The sequence below is a fragment of the Salvelinus sp. IW2-2015 genome, linkage group LG4q.1:29, assembly GCF_002910315.2.
Source record: "Salvelinus sp. IW2-2015 linkage group LG4q.1:29, ASM291031v2, whole genome shotgun sequence".
NCBI lineage: Eukaryota > Metazoa > Chordata > Actinopteri > Salmoniformes > Salmonidae > Salvelinus > Salvelinus sp. IW2-2015.
Genome location: NC_036842.1, coordinates 35,322,043 through 35,340,595, shown reverse-complemented (window position 1 = coordinate 35,340,595; position 18,553 = coordinate 35,322,043). Strand labels below are relative to the sequence as shown.

Sequence of the window (18,553 nt, the reverse complement as noted above, 5' to 3'; positions counted from 1 at the left end):
TCAGGGCGCCCAAGAAAGTCCAGCAAGCGCCAGGACCGTCTCCTAAAGTTGATTCAGCTGCGGGATTGTGGCACCACCAGTACAGAGCTTGCTCAGGAATGGCAGCAGGCAGGTGTGAGTGCATCTGCACGCACAGTGAGGCGAAGACTTTTGGAGGATGACCTGGTGTCAAGAAGGGCAGCAAAGAAGCCACTTCTCTCCAGGAAAAACATCAGGGACAGACTGACATTCTGCAAAAGGTACAGGGATTGGACTGCTGAGGACTGGGGTAAAGTCATTTTCTCTGATGAATCCCCTTTCCGATTGTTTGGGGCATCCGGAAAAAAGCTTGTCCGGAGAAGACAAGGTGAGCACTACCATCAGTCCTGTGTCATGCCATCAGTAAAGCATCCTGAGACCATTCATGTGTGGGGTTGCTTCTCAGCCAAGGGAGTGGGCTCACTCACAATTTTGCCTAAGAACACAGCCATGAATAAAGAATGGTACCAACACATCCTCCGAGAGCAACTTCTCCCAACCATCCAGGAACAGTTTGGTGACGAACAATGCCTTTTCCAGCATGATGGAGCACCTTGCCATAAGGCAAAAGTGATAACTAAGTGGCTCGGGGAACAAAACGTCGATATTTCCCATCGAAACTCCCCAGATCTTAATCCCATTGAGAACTTGTGGTCAATCCTCAAGAAGCGGGTGAACAAACAAAACCCCACAAATTCTGACAAACTCCAAGCATTGATTATGCAAGAATGGGATGCCATCAGTCAGGATGTGGCCCAGAAGTTAATTGACAGCATGCCAGGGCGGATTGCAGAGGTCTTGAAAAAGAAGGGTTAACACTGCAAATATTGACTCTTTGCATCAACTTCATGTAATTGTCATTAAAAGCCTTTGACACTTATGAAATGCTTGTAATTATACCTCAGTATTCCATAGTAACATCTGACAAAAATATCTAAAGACACTGAAGCAGCAAACTTTGTGGAAATTAATATTTGTGTCATTCTCAAAACTTTTGGCCACGACTGTAGGTAAACACAGTTCACATAAAGCAGTGGTCTGGACGATTTTCCTGGTTCATTATTGACCAGTACATTACTTCTCGTGCTCGTCCTTTGTATTTTTCCTTTTCCAAGTGGTCCACCTTTCTTTCAAATTTTTTTTTTTTGCATTTCTTTGCGTAGTGTCATGGGAATGACAATCTTGTTGCCTTTGAACACTATGTCATTCACAATGGTGAGCTCCGCTCTGCACATCCAGTAATCCTGTTTTCTCCTTGGACAGTTGTTTTTCTGTGCGGGCCATCCTATCAGTATTGTTTCTTTCAACTCTGTCATTGTTTGGTCAGCTGAGGTCTCTCTTTTGATCTGCTCCATTATCTCAGAAGACACAGGAAGTGGTGCTACGATCATGTTGATGTAGGCCTGAATCTCAGTGTTTCTGTGTGTCGGCACTCTCTTTTTTGTCGACTGCTCGAGAAAGAGTGTCAGTGGCAAACATGAACTTTCCCGGGGTGTAGATCATCTTCACATCATACTTTTGCAGTCTGATCAACATTCTCTGGATTCTCATTGGACAATCATTCAGGCTTGTCCATAGACGTATTGGGTGTAACCTTTCACACGCGTATGTGCTCGCCAGTAGTTCTTTCTCTATTTGTGCATACCTTGTCTCTGCGCCTGTCAGAAGAACTGCTCCCAGGCCAAACTGTGACGCGTCTGCAGAAATCCTTGTTCTTTTCTCTGGATCACAGAACCTGAGCGCTGGCTCTTCTGGGATTGTCTTCAGATTTTTTAAGCAGTTTTCCTGCTCATGGAACCACTCAGATCTGAGTGGAGCGGACTGTGCTTTGCAAGGTACGTGATCATGTCCATGAAGCGTCTCACGTCTTCCTTGTTCTTCGGGTGCTCTGTGTTGTTGATGGCTGATGCTTTCCTCAGGTCTGGTTTGACTCCATCCTCTGAAAATACGTCTCCCACGAAGGTAAGTGTTTTCACACCAAACTCGCATTTGTCCTTGTTTAGTTTCAGGTTGACTTTCCGTGTCAGGTCCAGCACTTCTCTCACTCTTGCATTGTGTTCTTATTTTGTGAACCCCCAGAGAATGATGTTGTCCATCGTGGTCTCTACTCCTGAAATGTGCTCAAAGATCATGAGGATTGTCTTGTTTTAGACCTCTAGCCCTGAGAGAATCCCATATGGTAGACGAAGAAATCTGAAACCTGCTTGAGCTTTTTCCTCAGTGTAAATGGAACTTTTCTGCATGCATGCACAACTGGAGTAATTTTGTCATCTGTACATATTTGTGTTCTCCAGGTAAATATCGGAGACACTCAAACACATCCTTGTACTCAGTCAGTAGTGATTCTTGGTCATTTTCCGTCTGTGATGGAACTACATAAACTCTTTTCACCAAATTGAGCTTTTCATATGCACTGATTCCAAGGATAGGCTGCACCCTCTTTTGCGCGATCAGCAGCTGTGCTTTGAACTGTTTTCCTTTGTGCTGTAAAGTTACTATGCTGCTTCCTTTGACTGGGACATTCTCCCCAGTATAACCAGTAACCTTGATTTTCACAGGGTGTGTTTTGCTCTTCACTTTCAGTGTTTTGTAGTCATCCAGCGACAACAGGTTTACCTGAGCTCCAGTATCGTGCTTGAATGGTATTATAGTTTCATTCACAGTCAATGGTATTATAGTTTCATTCACAGTCAATGGTATTGTCATAGCATTTGCTGTCATTAAATGTGAAGACTGTTATATTATCAAATCAATTCTCTATGTGTAATTATTCCGTGATTAAACGAATCACGGAATAGTAATCAACTAGGAAGTCGGGGCACCACGGGAAAATTTTGTTAATAGAGTTGCAATTTCCCGAATATAACTCTTCAGATATTTTATTATCTTATCGATTACATCTTCTATTAATGTATTATTACCTCATCAGTCTCATTCCTGAATGTCGCAAAGCCTTGGATATCTGCACAAACCCGAGCATCATAAATCATGAATCAGCGATATACAAATTGTCTTATTTATTTACTAACCAACTAATCAATCACAGAATTACATAAACACACACACAATAGGCCATACATTGGTTACTAACATGATACAAAGGAAAAGTCCCTAGTGGATGAAACCAATATGACGGCTTGGTAGACAAAGGAAAGGGGTGGGGACAGTTCAAGGGCGGGAAACTCAGAGTGGACCCAGATACATACAGTTGACTACACTCATGGAAATGCTAATACTTTGAACATTCGAAAAGAAATTGCAATTGACATATTTACGAGTGTATGCCTTTGTTGTCTCTCTCTGTAGTTGCCGGTCCATCTGCTGGATAGAATGTCTGGTTGCATTCCCCAGAAGTCCCAAAGTCGTTTGTGGTTGTAGTTTTCTCAGCGGGCTCTGGATAGTGTCTGATGTAATGGATACGTCAGACGTACTATTCTGTCATTCGACTGGTTGCGATTAACAGACTGAAGTACTTAAAACAGCTGCAGCCTGAATAATTGGTCTTTAATAATTGGTATTTTTCTTAACCATTTCAGCGTGGGGATGATCTCCGTGTTCTCTGGTCTTGTACTTTTGGTAGAGTTGCCAACCATTTCAACATGTAGCGACAGCTTCCATGTTTTCTGGTCTAATCTAAATTTTGTCACAGGTGGTTTTATACAGGAGTAGAAAAGGGGGCGTTCCATGGCGCTGTGTAGAAGACTAAAATCACATTGTTATCTCTCCAAAAGTATTCTTATGCTTAATCATTTATTTTATACAACATTCAAACTCCATAATTGAGAAGTGTATATAAACAAAGAAACCGTGTGTCTCCTGTCCTTCGTGAGGTCATCAAATGAAACAAACTCGACATGACTGTTCCTTAAGTGTCCACGGACCACCCCAACTGCTTGGAATACAGAAATACTGTTCAATTATTCAACCTTTTGATGTCCAAGTGTCTCTCTGTGTTCCACAGCCACATTCCAATCTCAAATACTACAGAGCCCAGAAGCAGAGTATTTTATGAATTTTCTCTGTCTCGTCATAGCGACTACCAATCTGACACCATGTTATGTTTGTTCCTTGTATAATGGCAAACCGGAGCGTAGGTTAAATTACTTTTAATAAACAGATACTTCAGCTAGCGTTACCCTTATGTAGCCATATCAAATATTTTCTTTATTAAACAATTTTTTGGTTACTACATGATTCCATGTGTTATTTCACAGTTTTGATGTCTTCACCATTATTCTACAATGTAGAAAATAGTCATAATAAAGAAAAACCCTGGAATGAGTAGATGTCCAAACTTTTGACAGGTACTGTAAATAATTATAAAAGTAGAACTGACGCAAGGTTTTTGTTGAGAAGGTCAGAATTTTTAAAAATTATACTTGATTCCCAAGTTGATTCCAAATTCCCAATTTAAATTAACCAAGCTCCAAAAGACTGAGTGATGCCACTGAACATCAGTGTGTAAAAAATATATAAAGGGCTTCAGGTGTATTAATGCCAAGAGATTGATCTATCTATATAGTGAACAAAAATAAACACAACATGCAATATCACATTTTACTGTGTTACAGTTCATAAGGAAATCAGTCAATTGAGATTAAATCATTAGGCCCTAATCTATGGCTTTCAATGACTGGGCAGGGGTGCAGCCAGGGGTGGGCACTGGGGAGCCGGGCCCAGCCAATCAGAATACGTTTTTCCCCACAAAAGGGCTTTATTACAGCCTGAAATACTCAGTTTCATCAGCTGTCTAGGTGGCTGGTATCAGACGATCCCGCAGGTGAAGAAGCCGGGAGGTCCTGGGCTGGCGTGGTTACACGTGGTCTGTGGTTGTGAGGCCGGTTGGATGTACTGCCAAATTCCCCAAAACAAAGTTGGAGGCAGTTTATGGTAGAGAAATTAACATTCAGTTCTCTGGCAACAGCTTTGGTGGACATTCCTGCAGTCAGCATGCCAATTGCACGCTCCCTCAAAACTTGTGAAAACTGTAGCATTGTGTTGTGTGACAAAACTGCACATTTTAGAGTAGCCTTTTGTTGTCTCCAGCACAAGGTGCACCTATCTAATGAGCATGCTGTTTAATCAGCTTCTTGACATGACTCAGCTGGATGGATTATCTTGGCAAAGGAGAAATGTTCACTAAAAGTGATGTAAAAAAATTCAGGCCAAAATTTCAGAGAAATAAGTACACTTTACATGTTGCGTTTATTTTTGTTCAGTGTATATATATAAAATAAAATGTATAGCTCAAACAGAAATCCTATGGATTATCTTGGCAAAGGAGACAAAATGACAGAAAATGTGAATGACTCATTCTGATATTTTCACATGAAATAGGTGTTTAATGATTTACACAATAGTGTAAAATAAAATCTTAAGCAATTCAGTACACTGTCAGAAAAACAGTCATGTCTTCATGAGGAATTTGGCCTCATGAACATTGACCCTAAGACTTACAGCAATATCTCCAAGCATTACAGCAGGCACTCATCTAAAGGACACATTCATTTCCTACGAGGCTTTCCAGAAACCCATCCCAGAACTTTTAACCCTACAGATACATCCCTGTTGTTCCTGATGTCTGAAAGCAGGAAGTTGCCCCACTGTGAATGATAGAGATTATATCACTGAGTCTACATCACAGCAGCATTAAGGCAAGCACTGCTGTCTTCACCTCCTTTCTTATTTCTGAAAGAGCGGTCAGAAGATTTACGAGACCGATCACGTGTTGCTGCCACACCATTACAGCTATGGTTTTTGTAGTGTCTTATGTCAGAAAAGCCCTTTCCACATCTCTTGCAATAATAAGGCCTAACTCCGGTGTGGACCTGCATGTGGGCTTTGACATTGTTGGCTTGGCTGAAACCTCTCCCGCAGACGTCACATTTGAATGGCTTCTCTCCCGTGTGGACTCGCTCATGCCTTTTGAGATTGGTGTTGACTGAGAAAGTCTTGTCACAATAACTGCATTTGAAGGGCTTTTCACCTGTATGGGTTCGCTCATGTCCTTCGAGAGCTTGCTTAAGAACAAATTTCTTTTCACAGTATTTACAAGTGTAGGGCTTCACTCCACTGTGAAGTCTCATGTGATAGTCCAAAGTATTTTTATAGGCAAAGTTCTTTCCGCAAATGGAACAAGAGTATTGCTTTAGTCCTGTGTGACTTCGTTGATGGTTTTTCAGAGTTAACATGGAGCTGAAGCCGTTCAAACATATGTCGCAACTGAATGGCTTTGTTGAGGTTCCCGCTCTCTTGGCGGTTCTCTCTCTCGTTCTCTCTCTTCTCTGTCGTTCCCTCTGCTTCTCTCCTTCAGCTGTGTGCCATTTTAGATTGTGTCGTCTCATTTGAAAATTGTACATAAAAGTCTTTCCACATAGGTCACACATAAATGGTTTGGTTGCCCCATGACTATGCATGTGAGCTTTTAGGTCAGTGGACTGAAGGTAGCTTTTCCCACACACTTTACATTTGTACGGTCTCTCCCCTGTGTGAAGAACTTGGTGTCTCTGAAGGTTTGCTTTATGGCCGAAAGCAGCTCCACATGTCTCACATTTAAATGCCTTCTCCCCTGTATGAACAACCATGTGGTTTTTGAGGCTGCTGCTTGTCATAAAACCCTTACCACACTCTGAACATGAGTGCGGCCGTACACCTGTATGTGTTCGCATATGAATATTTAGGCCACCATGCTGTCTGTAACTCTTTCCACATACAGCACAGCTGTATGGTTTTTCACCGGTGTGGATTCTCTCGTGCTCGATAAGCAGTTTCCTTGATGTGAAACCCTTGTCACAAGTCAGACACTTGAACGGTCTCTCCACTGCATGAACAAGCTGATGTCGTTTCAGATCTTTCTTGGTAGAGAATGTATTTCCACAGACTTTGCAAACTGAGCGTTTTTTTCCCTTTGACGCAAACATTGTGATGTTCGAAAGCTGCTTGATTCCTACTTAGTGAATGTTTGCCACATTCTGACCCCAACGTGAATGCCCTTTCTTTCGCTGTCACATTAGCATCTAAGCGATGCACTACCAATGTGTAGTGATGAATAGAACTAGTAGAGCTTCCAGTACCCCTTCCTGTTAAGTCTTTTCACACACTGCACACGTTGAAGGGTCTTGTGTGAGTTAGCCTTGTGTTGTACCAGTAGGTTTGTTCGCTGAAGGTCTTCTCACAAACATCACACTTGAAGCATGTTGGTTTCTTTAGGATCGCATCCTTTAGTAGGATATGCTGTTTTTCTGGATTTCCATGGCTGTCTCTCTCGTGCCCTCAGGCCAAAGCAGCTCTCATATGCTCTTCGTTGGATTTCAGTGTCTCTTGGGGAAGAGGGGTCTGTATTCAGTCCATCTGTGTCCTCCAGAGAGGAGTTCATTCTCCAAATGAAGACATCTCTTGGGTTTGCTGCAAAACTTTGCAGGACTAAAGACAAAGAATTATGAGTAGTATACAGTGGAGAAACAAAGTATTGATACACTGCGATTTGCAGGTGTTCCTACTTAACAAAGCATGTAGAGGTCTGTAGTTTTTATCATAGGTACACTCAACTGTGAGAGACGGAATCTAAAACAAAATCCAGGAAAAATCACATTGTATGATTTTTAAGTAATTAATTTGCATTTATGCATGACTAAGTATTGATCACCTCCACCGAACGTTATAGTAAGAATTCGCCTGCGTCTCACAGACTGTGTTAGTTTTTTCTTTAAGAAGTCCCTCCTGGTTCTCCACTCATTACCTGTATTAACTGCACCTGCTTGACACTCGTTTACCATAAGTAGTAAAAAGACACCTGTCCACACACTCAAAACAAGACTCCAACCTCTCCACAATGGCCAAAAGACCGAGAGCTGTAGGACATCAGGGATAAAATGGGTAGAGCCGCACAAGGCTGGGATGGGCGTACAGGACAATAGCCAAGCAGCTGTGGTATAGAAGGCAACAACTGTTGGCCGCAATTATTAGAAAAATGGAAGAAGTTCAAGATGCAACGTGGTCTCTAATCTACCTCTACGGTCCTGGGCGCTCTTGGCAAGATTACACCTCGTGGGCATCAATGATCATGAGGCAAGGTGAGGGATCATGCCCAAACTACCAAACGGGCAGGATGCGCTCTCAAAATGACCTGAAGGAGAGCTCGGGACCACCAGTCTCGAAAGAATAACCATAGTAACACACTACGGCCGCCATGTGATTAAAATCCTGCAAAAGCGCACGCAAGGTTCCCCCTGCTCAAGCCAGCGCGCATATCCAGGCCCATTATCTAAGGTGTTGCAAGACCATCTCTGGATGCATTCCATGAGGGAGCATATGGAGAAGGTCATGCTGGGTCTGATGAGACAAAAATAGAAGCTTTGTCTGTCTAAAACTCCACCGCCATGTTTGAGAAGGAAGAAGAAGGAGGAGTACAACCCCAAGAACATCACCATTCCCAACCGTGAAGCATGGAGGTGGAACACATTCTTATTGCGGATCGCTTTCTGCAAAGGGACAGGACGACTGCCAACGTATTGAGGGAGGAATTGGAGTGGGGCCATGTATGCGCGAGATCTTGGCCAACAACCGTTCCCTCCCCTCCCCCATCAGTAAGAGCATTGGAAGATGGGTCGTGGGCTGTCTTCCAGCATGACAACGAACCCGAAACACACAGCCAGGCAACTTAAGGAGTGGCTCCGTTAAGAAGCATCTTCAAGGTCCTGAGTGGCCTAGCCAGTCTCCAGACCTGAAACCCAATAGAAAATCTGTGGAGGGGAGCTGAAAGTCCGTATTGCCCAGCGACAGCCCCGAAACCTGGAAGGATCTGGAGAAGGTCTGTATGGAGGATGGGCCAAATCCCTGCTGCAGTGTGTGCAAACCTGGTCAAGAACTACAGGAAACGTATGATCTCTGTAATTGCAAACAAAGGTTTCTGTAGCAAATATTAAGTTCTGGTTTCTGATGTATCAAATACTTATGTCATGCAATAAAATGCAAATTAATTACTTAAAAATCATACAATGTGATTTTCTGGATTTTTGTTTTAGATTCCGTCTCTCACAGTTGAAGTGTACCTATGATAAAAATTACAGACCTCTACATGCTTTGTAAGTAGGAAAACCTGCAAAATCGGCAGTGTATCAAATACTTGTTCTCCCCACTGTATATACACACACACATATATATAAAAATAAAAATAAACTATAAATTAAGCAGGTTTTACAAAGGAGGATTATACAAACTAATATCATTAATTAAAAATAAGTAGCCTTGTCCGAGCTAGAACGGCCCATATAACCGGAGCCTATAGATCTTCTGTTTATGTAGCATGAGGCATCTTGATGATGTACAAATAAAGCAGCTGGACTGGACGCTAGTCTGAATCTTTTTTTAACATTAGCATTAAAATAAACATACGTTTACCAGCCTGTGAATTGTTTTCAAACTGGGCCATATTCATTAGTGCACAAAATAGCAAAACGTTTTGCAAAGGAAAGTGGAAACAAACATTCAGGTAGTCCTTTCCCCATAGGTAGCGCATCCAATAGGTTAGCTAAGCTTCCCCCTAAGTCTATTTAATTACATTTACCCATATTATGTAAATTACTCCTGTCTTTACAGAAATAAATCAAATTATTCAAAATACTAAACCAGAGAGCATGATATAGCCACAGAGGATCATTAGTGTCTCCCCAAAACGCATAGCCTAAATTTGGGAAGCGCACAATTTCAGCAGCTTGGCAAATGCTCCGAATGTGTGCATAGAAAAAGAAAAGCATTGTTCAGAATGTTATTTTTTGCAAATAGAGAGTTATTATAATCTCAAATTTATGACTACCCAATTAGAGGTCTTCATGGGTACAAACAGTTGGACCCCTTCCGATATGGACCTGGGGCTTTCCCACCCGGACCCGATATACACTACCGTTCAAAAGTTTGGGGTCATTTAAAAATGACCTCGTTTTTGAAAGAAAAGCACTTTTTGTCCATTAAAATAACATCAAATTGATCAGAAATACAGTGTAGACATTAAATGTTGTAAATGACTATTGTAGCTGGAAACAGCTGATTTTTAATTGAATATCTACATAAGCGTACAGAGGTCCATTATCAGCAAACATCACTCCTGTGTTCCAATGACACGTTGTGTTAGCTAATCCAAGTTTATAATTTTAAAAAGGCTAATTGATCATTAGAAAATGCTTTTGCAAATATGTTAGCACAGTGGAAAACTGTTGTTCTGATTAAAGAAGCAATAAAACTGGCCTTCTTTAGACTAGTTGAGTATCTGGAGCATCAGCATTTGTGGGTTCGATTACATGCTCAAAATGGCCAGAAACAAAGACCTTTCTTCTGAAACTCGTCAGTCTATTCTTGTTCTGAGAAATGAAGGCTATTCCATGTGAGAAATTGCCAAGAAACTGAAGATCTCGTACAATGCTGTGTACTACTCCCTTCACAGAACTGGCTCTAACCAGAATAGAAAGAGGAGTGGGAGGCCCCGGTGCACAACTGAGCGAGAGGACAAGTACATGAGTGTCTAGTTTGAGAAACAGATGCTTCACAAGTCCTCAACTGGCAGCTTCATTAAATAGTACCCGCAAAACACCAGTCTCAACATTCACAGTGAAAAGGCAACTCCGGGATGCTGGCCTTCTAGGCAGAGTTCCTCTATCCAGTGTCTGTGTTCTTTTGCCCATCTTAATCTTCTATTTTTATTGGCCAGTCTGAGATATGGCTTACTGGCCAGTCTGAGACATGGCTCTGCCTAGAAGGCCAGCATCCCGAAGTCACCTCTTCACTGTTGACGTTGAGACTGGTGTTTTGCGAGTACTATTTAATGAACCAACCAATGAGCTGAGCTTTACGGGAGTATCCAAAAACCATGTCTCGGTCGCAAAATGTTGCTACTAACCTTGTACGACAGCATGCCTTATGAAGTCATGAAAACTGGTTGTATGGCTTATATGGCCAAGTATACAGATTTGACAATATTCTTACAGAAAAATGGAATATGAATGAGAATGTCTCTTTCACGATTTGCCCAAATGTAACTGGGGACTTCACACTAAAAGTCCTGTTGTTCAGTTATCCGTTGCACACACTGCTGCCATCTTGTGGACACTATCGGAATTACAACCAGAGTGATGCTTTTCTTTAAAAAAAACGAAATTTCTAAGTGACCCCAAACTTTTGAACGGTAGTGTACATAAAACATTTTAATATAGAGAGAGACCTGTACCATATAGACAGGTAGGATCCAAACCCGGTCAGAATCGAGTGAAGGTAGCAGAATAAAAAAATATATATATATTTAAAAAAAAATCTAAACTACTTTATTAACCAGGGCTGCGCCACAGTAGGGAGAGAGGTGCCTCTCTAGCAAGCAGGGGAGGGGCCTTACTGTGACCAAGTGATGCAGGGAGCGAGAGACAGAAACCAACCAAGCTGACTTGTGCTATAGATGAGTTAGCCGACGTCGTCACGAAAAACTATGCACATGGTTCAATAGGGCAGAAGTCTGAGTTGTGTATTCTGGATGGCCAGATAGCTACCAACGATGACAAGAAACTGCCATGTGGGGATCCGTGACTCGTTTCAGTTTTCATGATTGTCAACATTATGATCTGTATCTAAGTGACTAGTTTGATGTTCCATAATGATCTTGTTTTCATCAATTGAGTCAACTTTGATAGACAAAAAATATATATTTCATCCATAGACATGGCTTCCAAGACCATTGATTCAGAATCTTTTGTTTTAGCTTGACCATTATCTTGCATTCGTCTAAATTCAGGTAACAGGTTGCTGTAACACCCCCCCTTTGACTTTGACAACTTCTATTGATTAAAAACGGTACAGAAGCAAACGTGTGGATATGAACATTATCTTTAAAACATGTTTAAATCCTGTTTTGTTAAGAGTTGACAGTAGTAAAAAACATAAAGACTTCCAGCAAAATTACTCAACGGCACCGACAGATTTTTCACAGTCGGCTTGGGGATTGGAAACAGCAACCTTTCACTTACAGGCCCAACACTCTTAACCGCTAGGCTACCTGCCGCCCTAGTGTCTTCCTTTTTTATGATGGTATAATTTAGACCATCATGTCCTCAGTTATTGTAACATTTGAATTATCTGGGACTGATACTGAAAATTGTTGCTTTACCAGAGAGAATATATTTTATTCAATTGCCATGAAGCAATATATCCTCTATTGATTCAATTTTGATAGACATCATGGTTTCAAAGTTAATTGATTTAGAATGTTGCATGTGTTTCATTTCAACATTTACTGATGACTTGACACGCCCATCCTCTATATCTGAGCTACACTATACATACAAAAGTACGTGGACAACACTTCAAATTAGTGGATTCGGCTATTTCAGCTTCACCTGTTGCTGACCGGTGTATAAAACAGCACATATCCATGCAGTCTCCATGCCTCACCCAATGTAATGCGGTACGGATCTGTTTTTTATTTTTTTATTCCTTATAACTGGAACTTCCATCAGGAGCTAGCCAGCTAACTAGCTGCTAGTCTTTGTTAGCCACGGCTAGCGGTCCTCGCCTTTTCCCCCCCCGAATCAGCCAGCCTTAGCTCGGACAATCACCTGCCAGTCTGCACAGCGCAATATCAACCCAGAGCATATTGGAATGCCTCTCTCCACCATATCACCGGATTCCTGCCCGCTCTGGACCATTACTCCGGATCATCGCAGCTAGCTAGCTGCAAACGAGTGGCTACTGTTAGCTAACGCCTCTTCCCGAAGCAAGCACCAGCTAGCCTTGAGCTAGGCCCATATACCAGCTAATTCTAGGGCTACAATACCTCCTTTGCCAGTTGGCCTGGACCCTTTATTGTCAACACGGAGCCCCGTCGATCCAGCACGACTGGACTGCCGACGTGATTTCCCGATGTGGTCTCAACAGGCTATTCTGTTAAGGTATCGCAGCAGAACCATCTACTAGCCCCAGGCCGCTAGCTTTTTCTGAACGCTGTGTCCCCTGCTTGTCCAGCGTAGTAGTGACTACCGAACAGCACCCTGACTCACGTATTGCTACTCGTTTGACCCTATGATCACTAGGCTACACAGCTGATGCACCCTGGACTGTTTCAATAACACGGTACCTCATTTTGTTTACCTGTCGGCCCCAGCCTCAAACTCAGGTCCTGTATGTACCTAACTGACCCGCTCTGCCCATTCATCCGTTGTTGTCTTAGCTCTCCTGATCAACACCTGTGATTGCTTTATGACTCTCTCTAATGTCAATATGCCTTGTCTACTGCTGTCTTGGCTAGTTTTTATTGTTTTATTTCACTGTAGAGCCCTGTCCCTCTCAAAATGTCTTAGTTCTTTCGGCTCACCCCACACATATGCGGAGACCTCACCTACGTTAATTGATGCGTGACGATGAGAGAGGTTTCGTCTCTGGAGGCAACGCATAGGTTTACCTCCACTGGACTCACATCCTACCATACCCGTGTCTGTATATTATGCCTTGAATCTATTCTACTACGCCAAGAAATCTGCTCCTTTTATTCTCTGTCCCCAACGCACTAGACGACCAGTTCTTATAGCCTTTAGCCATACCCTTATCCGGTGATGTAGAGGTTAACCCAGGCCCTGTAGCCCCCAGTTCCACTCCTATTCCCCAGGCGCTCTCATTTGTTGACTTCTGTAACCGTAAAAGCCTTGGTTTAATGCATGTTAACATCAGAAGCCTCACCCCTAAGTTTGTTTTATTCACTGCTTTATTACACTCGGCCAACCCTGATGTCCTAGCCGTGTCTGAATCCTGGCTTAGGAAGGCCACCAAAATTTTTGAAATTTCCATCCTCAACAACAACATTTTCCACCAAGATAGAACTGCCAAAGGGGGTGGAGTTGCAATCTACTGCAGAGACAGCCCGCAGAGTTCTGTCATGCTATCCAGGTCTGTGCCCAAACAGTTTGACCTTCTACTTTTAAAAATCCACCTTTCCAGAAATAAGTCTCTCACTGTTGCCGCTTGTTACAGACCCCCCTCAGCCCCCAGCTGTGCCCTGGACACCATATGTGAATTAATTGCCCCCCATTTATCTTCAGAGTTTGTACTGTTAGGTGACCTAAACTGGGATATGCTTAACACCCCGCCCGTCCTACAATCTAAGCTAGATGCCCTCAATCTCACCCAAATTATCAAGGAACCTACCAGGTACAACCCCAAATCCGTAAACACAGGCACCCTCATAGATATCATCCTGACCAACCTGCCCTACACCTCTGCTGTCTTCAACCAGGATCTCAGCGATCACTGCCTCATTGCCTGCGTCCGTAATGGGTCCGCGGTCAAACGACCACCCCTCATCACGGTCAAACGCTCCCTAAAACACTTCAGCGAGCAGGTATTTCTAAATCGACCTGGCCCGGGTATCCTGGAAGGATATTGACCTCATTCCGTCAGTAGAGGATGCCTGGTTATTCTTTAAAAGTGCTTTCCTCACCATCTTAAATAAGCATGCCCCATTCAAAAAATGTAGAACCAGGAACAGATATAGCCCTTGGTTCACTCCAGACCTGATTGCCCTTGACCAGCACAAAAACATCCTGTGACGTACAGCATTAGCATCGAATAGCCCCCGAGACATGCAACTTTTCAGGGAAGTTAGGAACCAATATACACAGGCAGTTAGGAAAGCAAAGGCTAGCTTTTTTAAACAGAAATTTGCATCTTGTAGCACAAACTCCAAAAAGTTCTGGGACACTAAAGCTCATGGAGGATAAGAGCACCTCCTCCCAGCTGCCCACTGCACTGAGGCTAGGAAACACTATCACCACTGATAAATCCACGATAATTGAGAATTTCAATAAGCATTTTTCTACGGCTGGCCATGCTTTCCACCTGGCTACTTCTACTCCGGTCAACAGCGCTGCACCGCCCACAGCAACTTGCACAAGCCTCCCCATTTCTCCTTCACCCAAATCCAGATAGCTGATGTTCTGAAATAGCTGCAAAATGTGAACCCCCCCCAAAAAAATCAGCCGGGCTAGACAATCTGGACCCTCTCTTTCTAAAATGATCTGCCGCAATTGTTGCAACCCCTATTACTTGCCTGTTCAACCTCTCGTATCGTCTGAGATCCCCAAAGATTGGAAAGCTGCCGTGGTCATCCCCCCTCTTCAAAGGGGGAGACACTCTAGACCCAAACTGTTACAGACCTATATCTATCCTACTCTGCCTTCGAAAGCGAAGTTAACAAACAGATCACCGACCATTTTGAATCCCACCGTACCTGCGCCGCTATGCAATTTGGTTTCCGAGCTGGTCATGGGTGCACCTCACGCTCAAGGTCCTAAACGACATCATAACCGCCATTGATAAGAGACAATACTGTGCAGCCGTATTCATCAACCTGGACAAGGCTTTCGACTCTGTCAATCACCACATTCTTATCAGCAGACTCAACAGCCTTGGTTTCTCAAATGACTGCCTCGCCTGGTTCACCAACTACTTCTCTGATAGAGTTCAGTGTGTCAAATCGGAGGGCCTGCTGTCCGGACCTCTGGCAGTCTATGGGGGTGCCACAGGGTTCAATTCTCGAGCCGACTTTTCTCTGTATACATCAATGATGCTGCTGGTGATTCTCTGATCCACCTCTACGCAGACAACACCATTCTGTACACCACTCACTGGTGGTGACACCACTCACTAGCTGCCTATGCCCTTCTCGTTTTGGCCCATTTGCTTCTGTTTGGTTCCTAGTGATTAAGACCTTGGTTTGCTAACCATTATTCCAAATAACACAATTTGAAGGATTACCTGCACAGACTGACATCGCATTAGTGACAGTGTTTGCTTGACTGACATTCCCTGGCAATGTTGAAGCCGCTGTGATTCCAGAGAACATTGAGAGACCTAAAACATAACAAGCATAATTACCTTTAACACACATTCACCTTTCCCTTTCTTCCCACAAAATTGTGTGATTTAGGCCTAAATGTATTTGAAAATAAATTATCAGTAGGCCAAGAACACCAATAACTAGCTTTAGCTAAAGCCTTGGCAGGTAGCCTAGTGGTTAGAACATTGGGCCAGTAACCGAAAGGTTGCTAGATCGAATCCCCGAGCTGCCAAAGTAAAAAAAGATGTTGTTCTGCCTGAGTAAGGCAGTTAACCCACTGTTCCTAGGCCGTCATTGTAAATAAGAATTTGTTCTTAACCCACTGTTCCTAGGCCGTCATTGTAAATAAGAATTTGTTCTTAACTGACTTGCCTAGTTAATTAAAAAAAAATATTGTCTGGCTAGCTAGCTAGGTCTATAACACTCACCAACTGGTGGAATTGCAAAAATCATTCCATTGAGCAGAATATGCGTGGGTCCTTTCGGTTCTGCTTGTGCCTGCATTTTAGCCAGTGATGCTCTATAATGTTCAGCCTTCTCAGTCAATGCCTTCATATCTTCATCCATCTGCTCCACCTTGGTTTTCAGAACTTCATCCATCTGTTCCACCTTGGTCTTCAGTTTATCGTTCTCATTTTGTAAACTTGAGGAGACCACTAGGAATAGTTGGCAGATTTTACGAATAGCCTCCCCTGTCACCAGATTCATAATTGTGTACAGCTGTGAAGAGAAATTGAAAAAAAATGTTACCTAAATAGTTAGTTAACGTTAACTTAGTTATCTGTGCAGTCAGCTACGCTGCAAAGAAAATGATGTGAAACCACTAAGTTAACGCGGCAGGTAGCCTAGTGGTTAGAGCGTTGGTCCAGTAACCGAAAGGTTACTAACCAGTAAGGTAAAAGATATCTACCAATTCCATGCGTTTTTTAATTGTGTTAGTTTCAACAGCACGTACAGCCTGATTTCCCCCCTAATAGATATCAGCGATATCTTTCAAATCAAAGATATCTATTAGGGGGGAATCAGGCTGTACGTGCTGTTGAAACTAACACAATTAAAAAACACATGGTAACAGCTCGAATCCCCGAACTGACAAGGTAAAAATCTGTCGTTCTGCCCCTGAACAAGTCAGTCTTCAAGCCGTCATTGTAAATAATGATTTGTTCTTAACTGACCTGCCTAGTTAAATAAAAGGTTTAAAAAAGAAAAACACATTTAGCTAACGGCTAGTAGTTAACTAGCTAGCAACTACCGAAGATACGGAAATTGCAGGAAGTTGACTAATTTAGCCATAGTTACACCAAATATTCGCAGTGGTTACACAACGTTGGATAAACTACTAGACAACGTATATTTAGCTAGTTAGATAACGTTACGCGTTAACAGTACTATACGTTGCCACAGATAGAACAATGAGGCATATATTTTTCCGGATGTATAACTAGTTAGGTTACTTTAAAAACATATTTGACGCAGTTAGCTCAACTCTGTACTCACCTCTCTCTCCGGATTGCAAACGTAAGAGTTCGGCCCGGTGGTCAAAAATTTGCCCATTTCTGTCATTGCCGTCTCGACGACAACGGCCATAATAGACGTTGTTTCTAACTGAAACATATTGTAAGCTGTAGCCATTTTACCCTCAGACTCACTCACATAACAGCTAGCCATCTGTCACTTAGCATCGGCAGTTCCTTCCTGTACGCCTAATTTTCAAAATAAAAGTACTCCTGACTTTTACTTGACATTGTTTTCTGGATAAAAAAAATATCAGAAAATTATACTTTGAACTTGCTTAAACATTTATTTAAAATGCAAACAATTCATTATATAAATCAATTAGCAGATAGAACGAAGCTAACTTTAAATAAAGTTTTTGACTGTACTATTACATTTTTAAAACTATATTGGTGAATCTTTTCATTATAATCCCCTATATAAAGTTTTTGACTGTACTATTACATTTTAAAAACTATATTGGTGATGCTTTTCATTATAATCCCCTATGAAAAACAACAATGATAACACAATACCAACACTGTTGCTGGAAGTTTTAATGGTTTTTGACTGATGTCAACTCTAAACCTTCAAGCTGCATACTGGACCCTATTCCAACTACACTACTGAAAGAGCTGCTTCCAGTGTTTGGCCCTCCTATGTTGAACACAATAAACGGCTCGCTATCCACCAGATGTGTACAAAACTCACTAAAAGTGGCAGTAATAAAGCCTCAATTGAAAAACCTAAATCTTGACCCTGAAAATGTAAAAAACTATTGGCCTATATCAAATCACCCATTCCTCTCAAACATTGTTGAAAAAGCTGTGGGGCAGCAACTCACTGCAAGACAAATAATATATACGAAACGTTTCAGTCTTGTTTTAAACCCCATTAAAGCACCTTCACGAGACTGCACTCGTTAAAATACATTTTAATAGCGTCAGACCAAGGCTCTGCATTTTTTCTCGTGCTACTAGACCTTAGTGCTGCTTTTGACACCATGTTTTACACCAAGGTAAGTTGGTTTTATATTCACACATTCAGACATTCGCCAAAATCCATTTACAAATGTAAAAATCAATAACTAATTCATTGATTGTCACAGAAACATAAAAATAGATATGGTTTATTCTATAACTGTCTAGCATACTTTTAAAACCTTTGTTTTGAATA

The 18,553-nt window shown here is 42.2% G+C and overlaps 2 protein-coding genes across 3 annotated transcripts in view; both read right to left on the bottom strand.

The window, feature by feature from the left end:
* The window catches only part of LOC111961906 (F-box/WD repeat-containing protein 2), a 52,817-nt gene extending 35,235 nt beyond the window's left edge, over window positions 1-17,582 (bottom strand). The window contains exons 1-3 of one of the 2 annotated variants that reach the window (XR_011479632.1): window positions 17,381-17,582; window positions 16,312-16,603; window positions 15,802-15,897 (exon numbers count right to left, since the gene is read on the bottom strand). Coding sequence is in view for 1 of the 2 variants with exons in the window: in XM_070442866.1 (XP_070298967.1) it covers window positions 16,312-16,603; window positions 17,381-17,551 (463 nt within the window). In the remaining variant the exon portion in view is untranslated. The remainder of the gene's footprint in view (window positions 1-15,801; window positions 15,898-16,311; window positions 16,604-17,380) is intronic. The other variant, XM_070442866.1, reaches the window with a different exon arrangement.
* Window positions 3,021-6,938, bottom strand: LOC111961908 (zinc finger protein 227-like). The gene has a single exon (XM_023984572.2). The coding sequence runs from the start codon at window positions 6,936-6,938 to the stop codon at window positions 5,652-5,654; it is 1,287 nt and encodes a 428-aa protein (XP_023840340.2). The 3' UTR covers window positions 3,021-5,651.
* Window positions 17,583-18,553: the final 971 nt, after the last annotated feature.

Excerpts from the sequence above, each read along its gene's own strand:
- LOC111961908 (XM_023984572.2), bottom strand. The coding sequence starts at position 6,938 with ATGTTTGCGTCAAAGGGAAAAAAACGCTCAGTTTGCAAAGTCTGTGGA.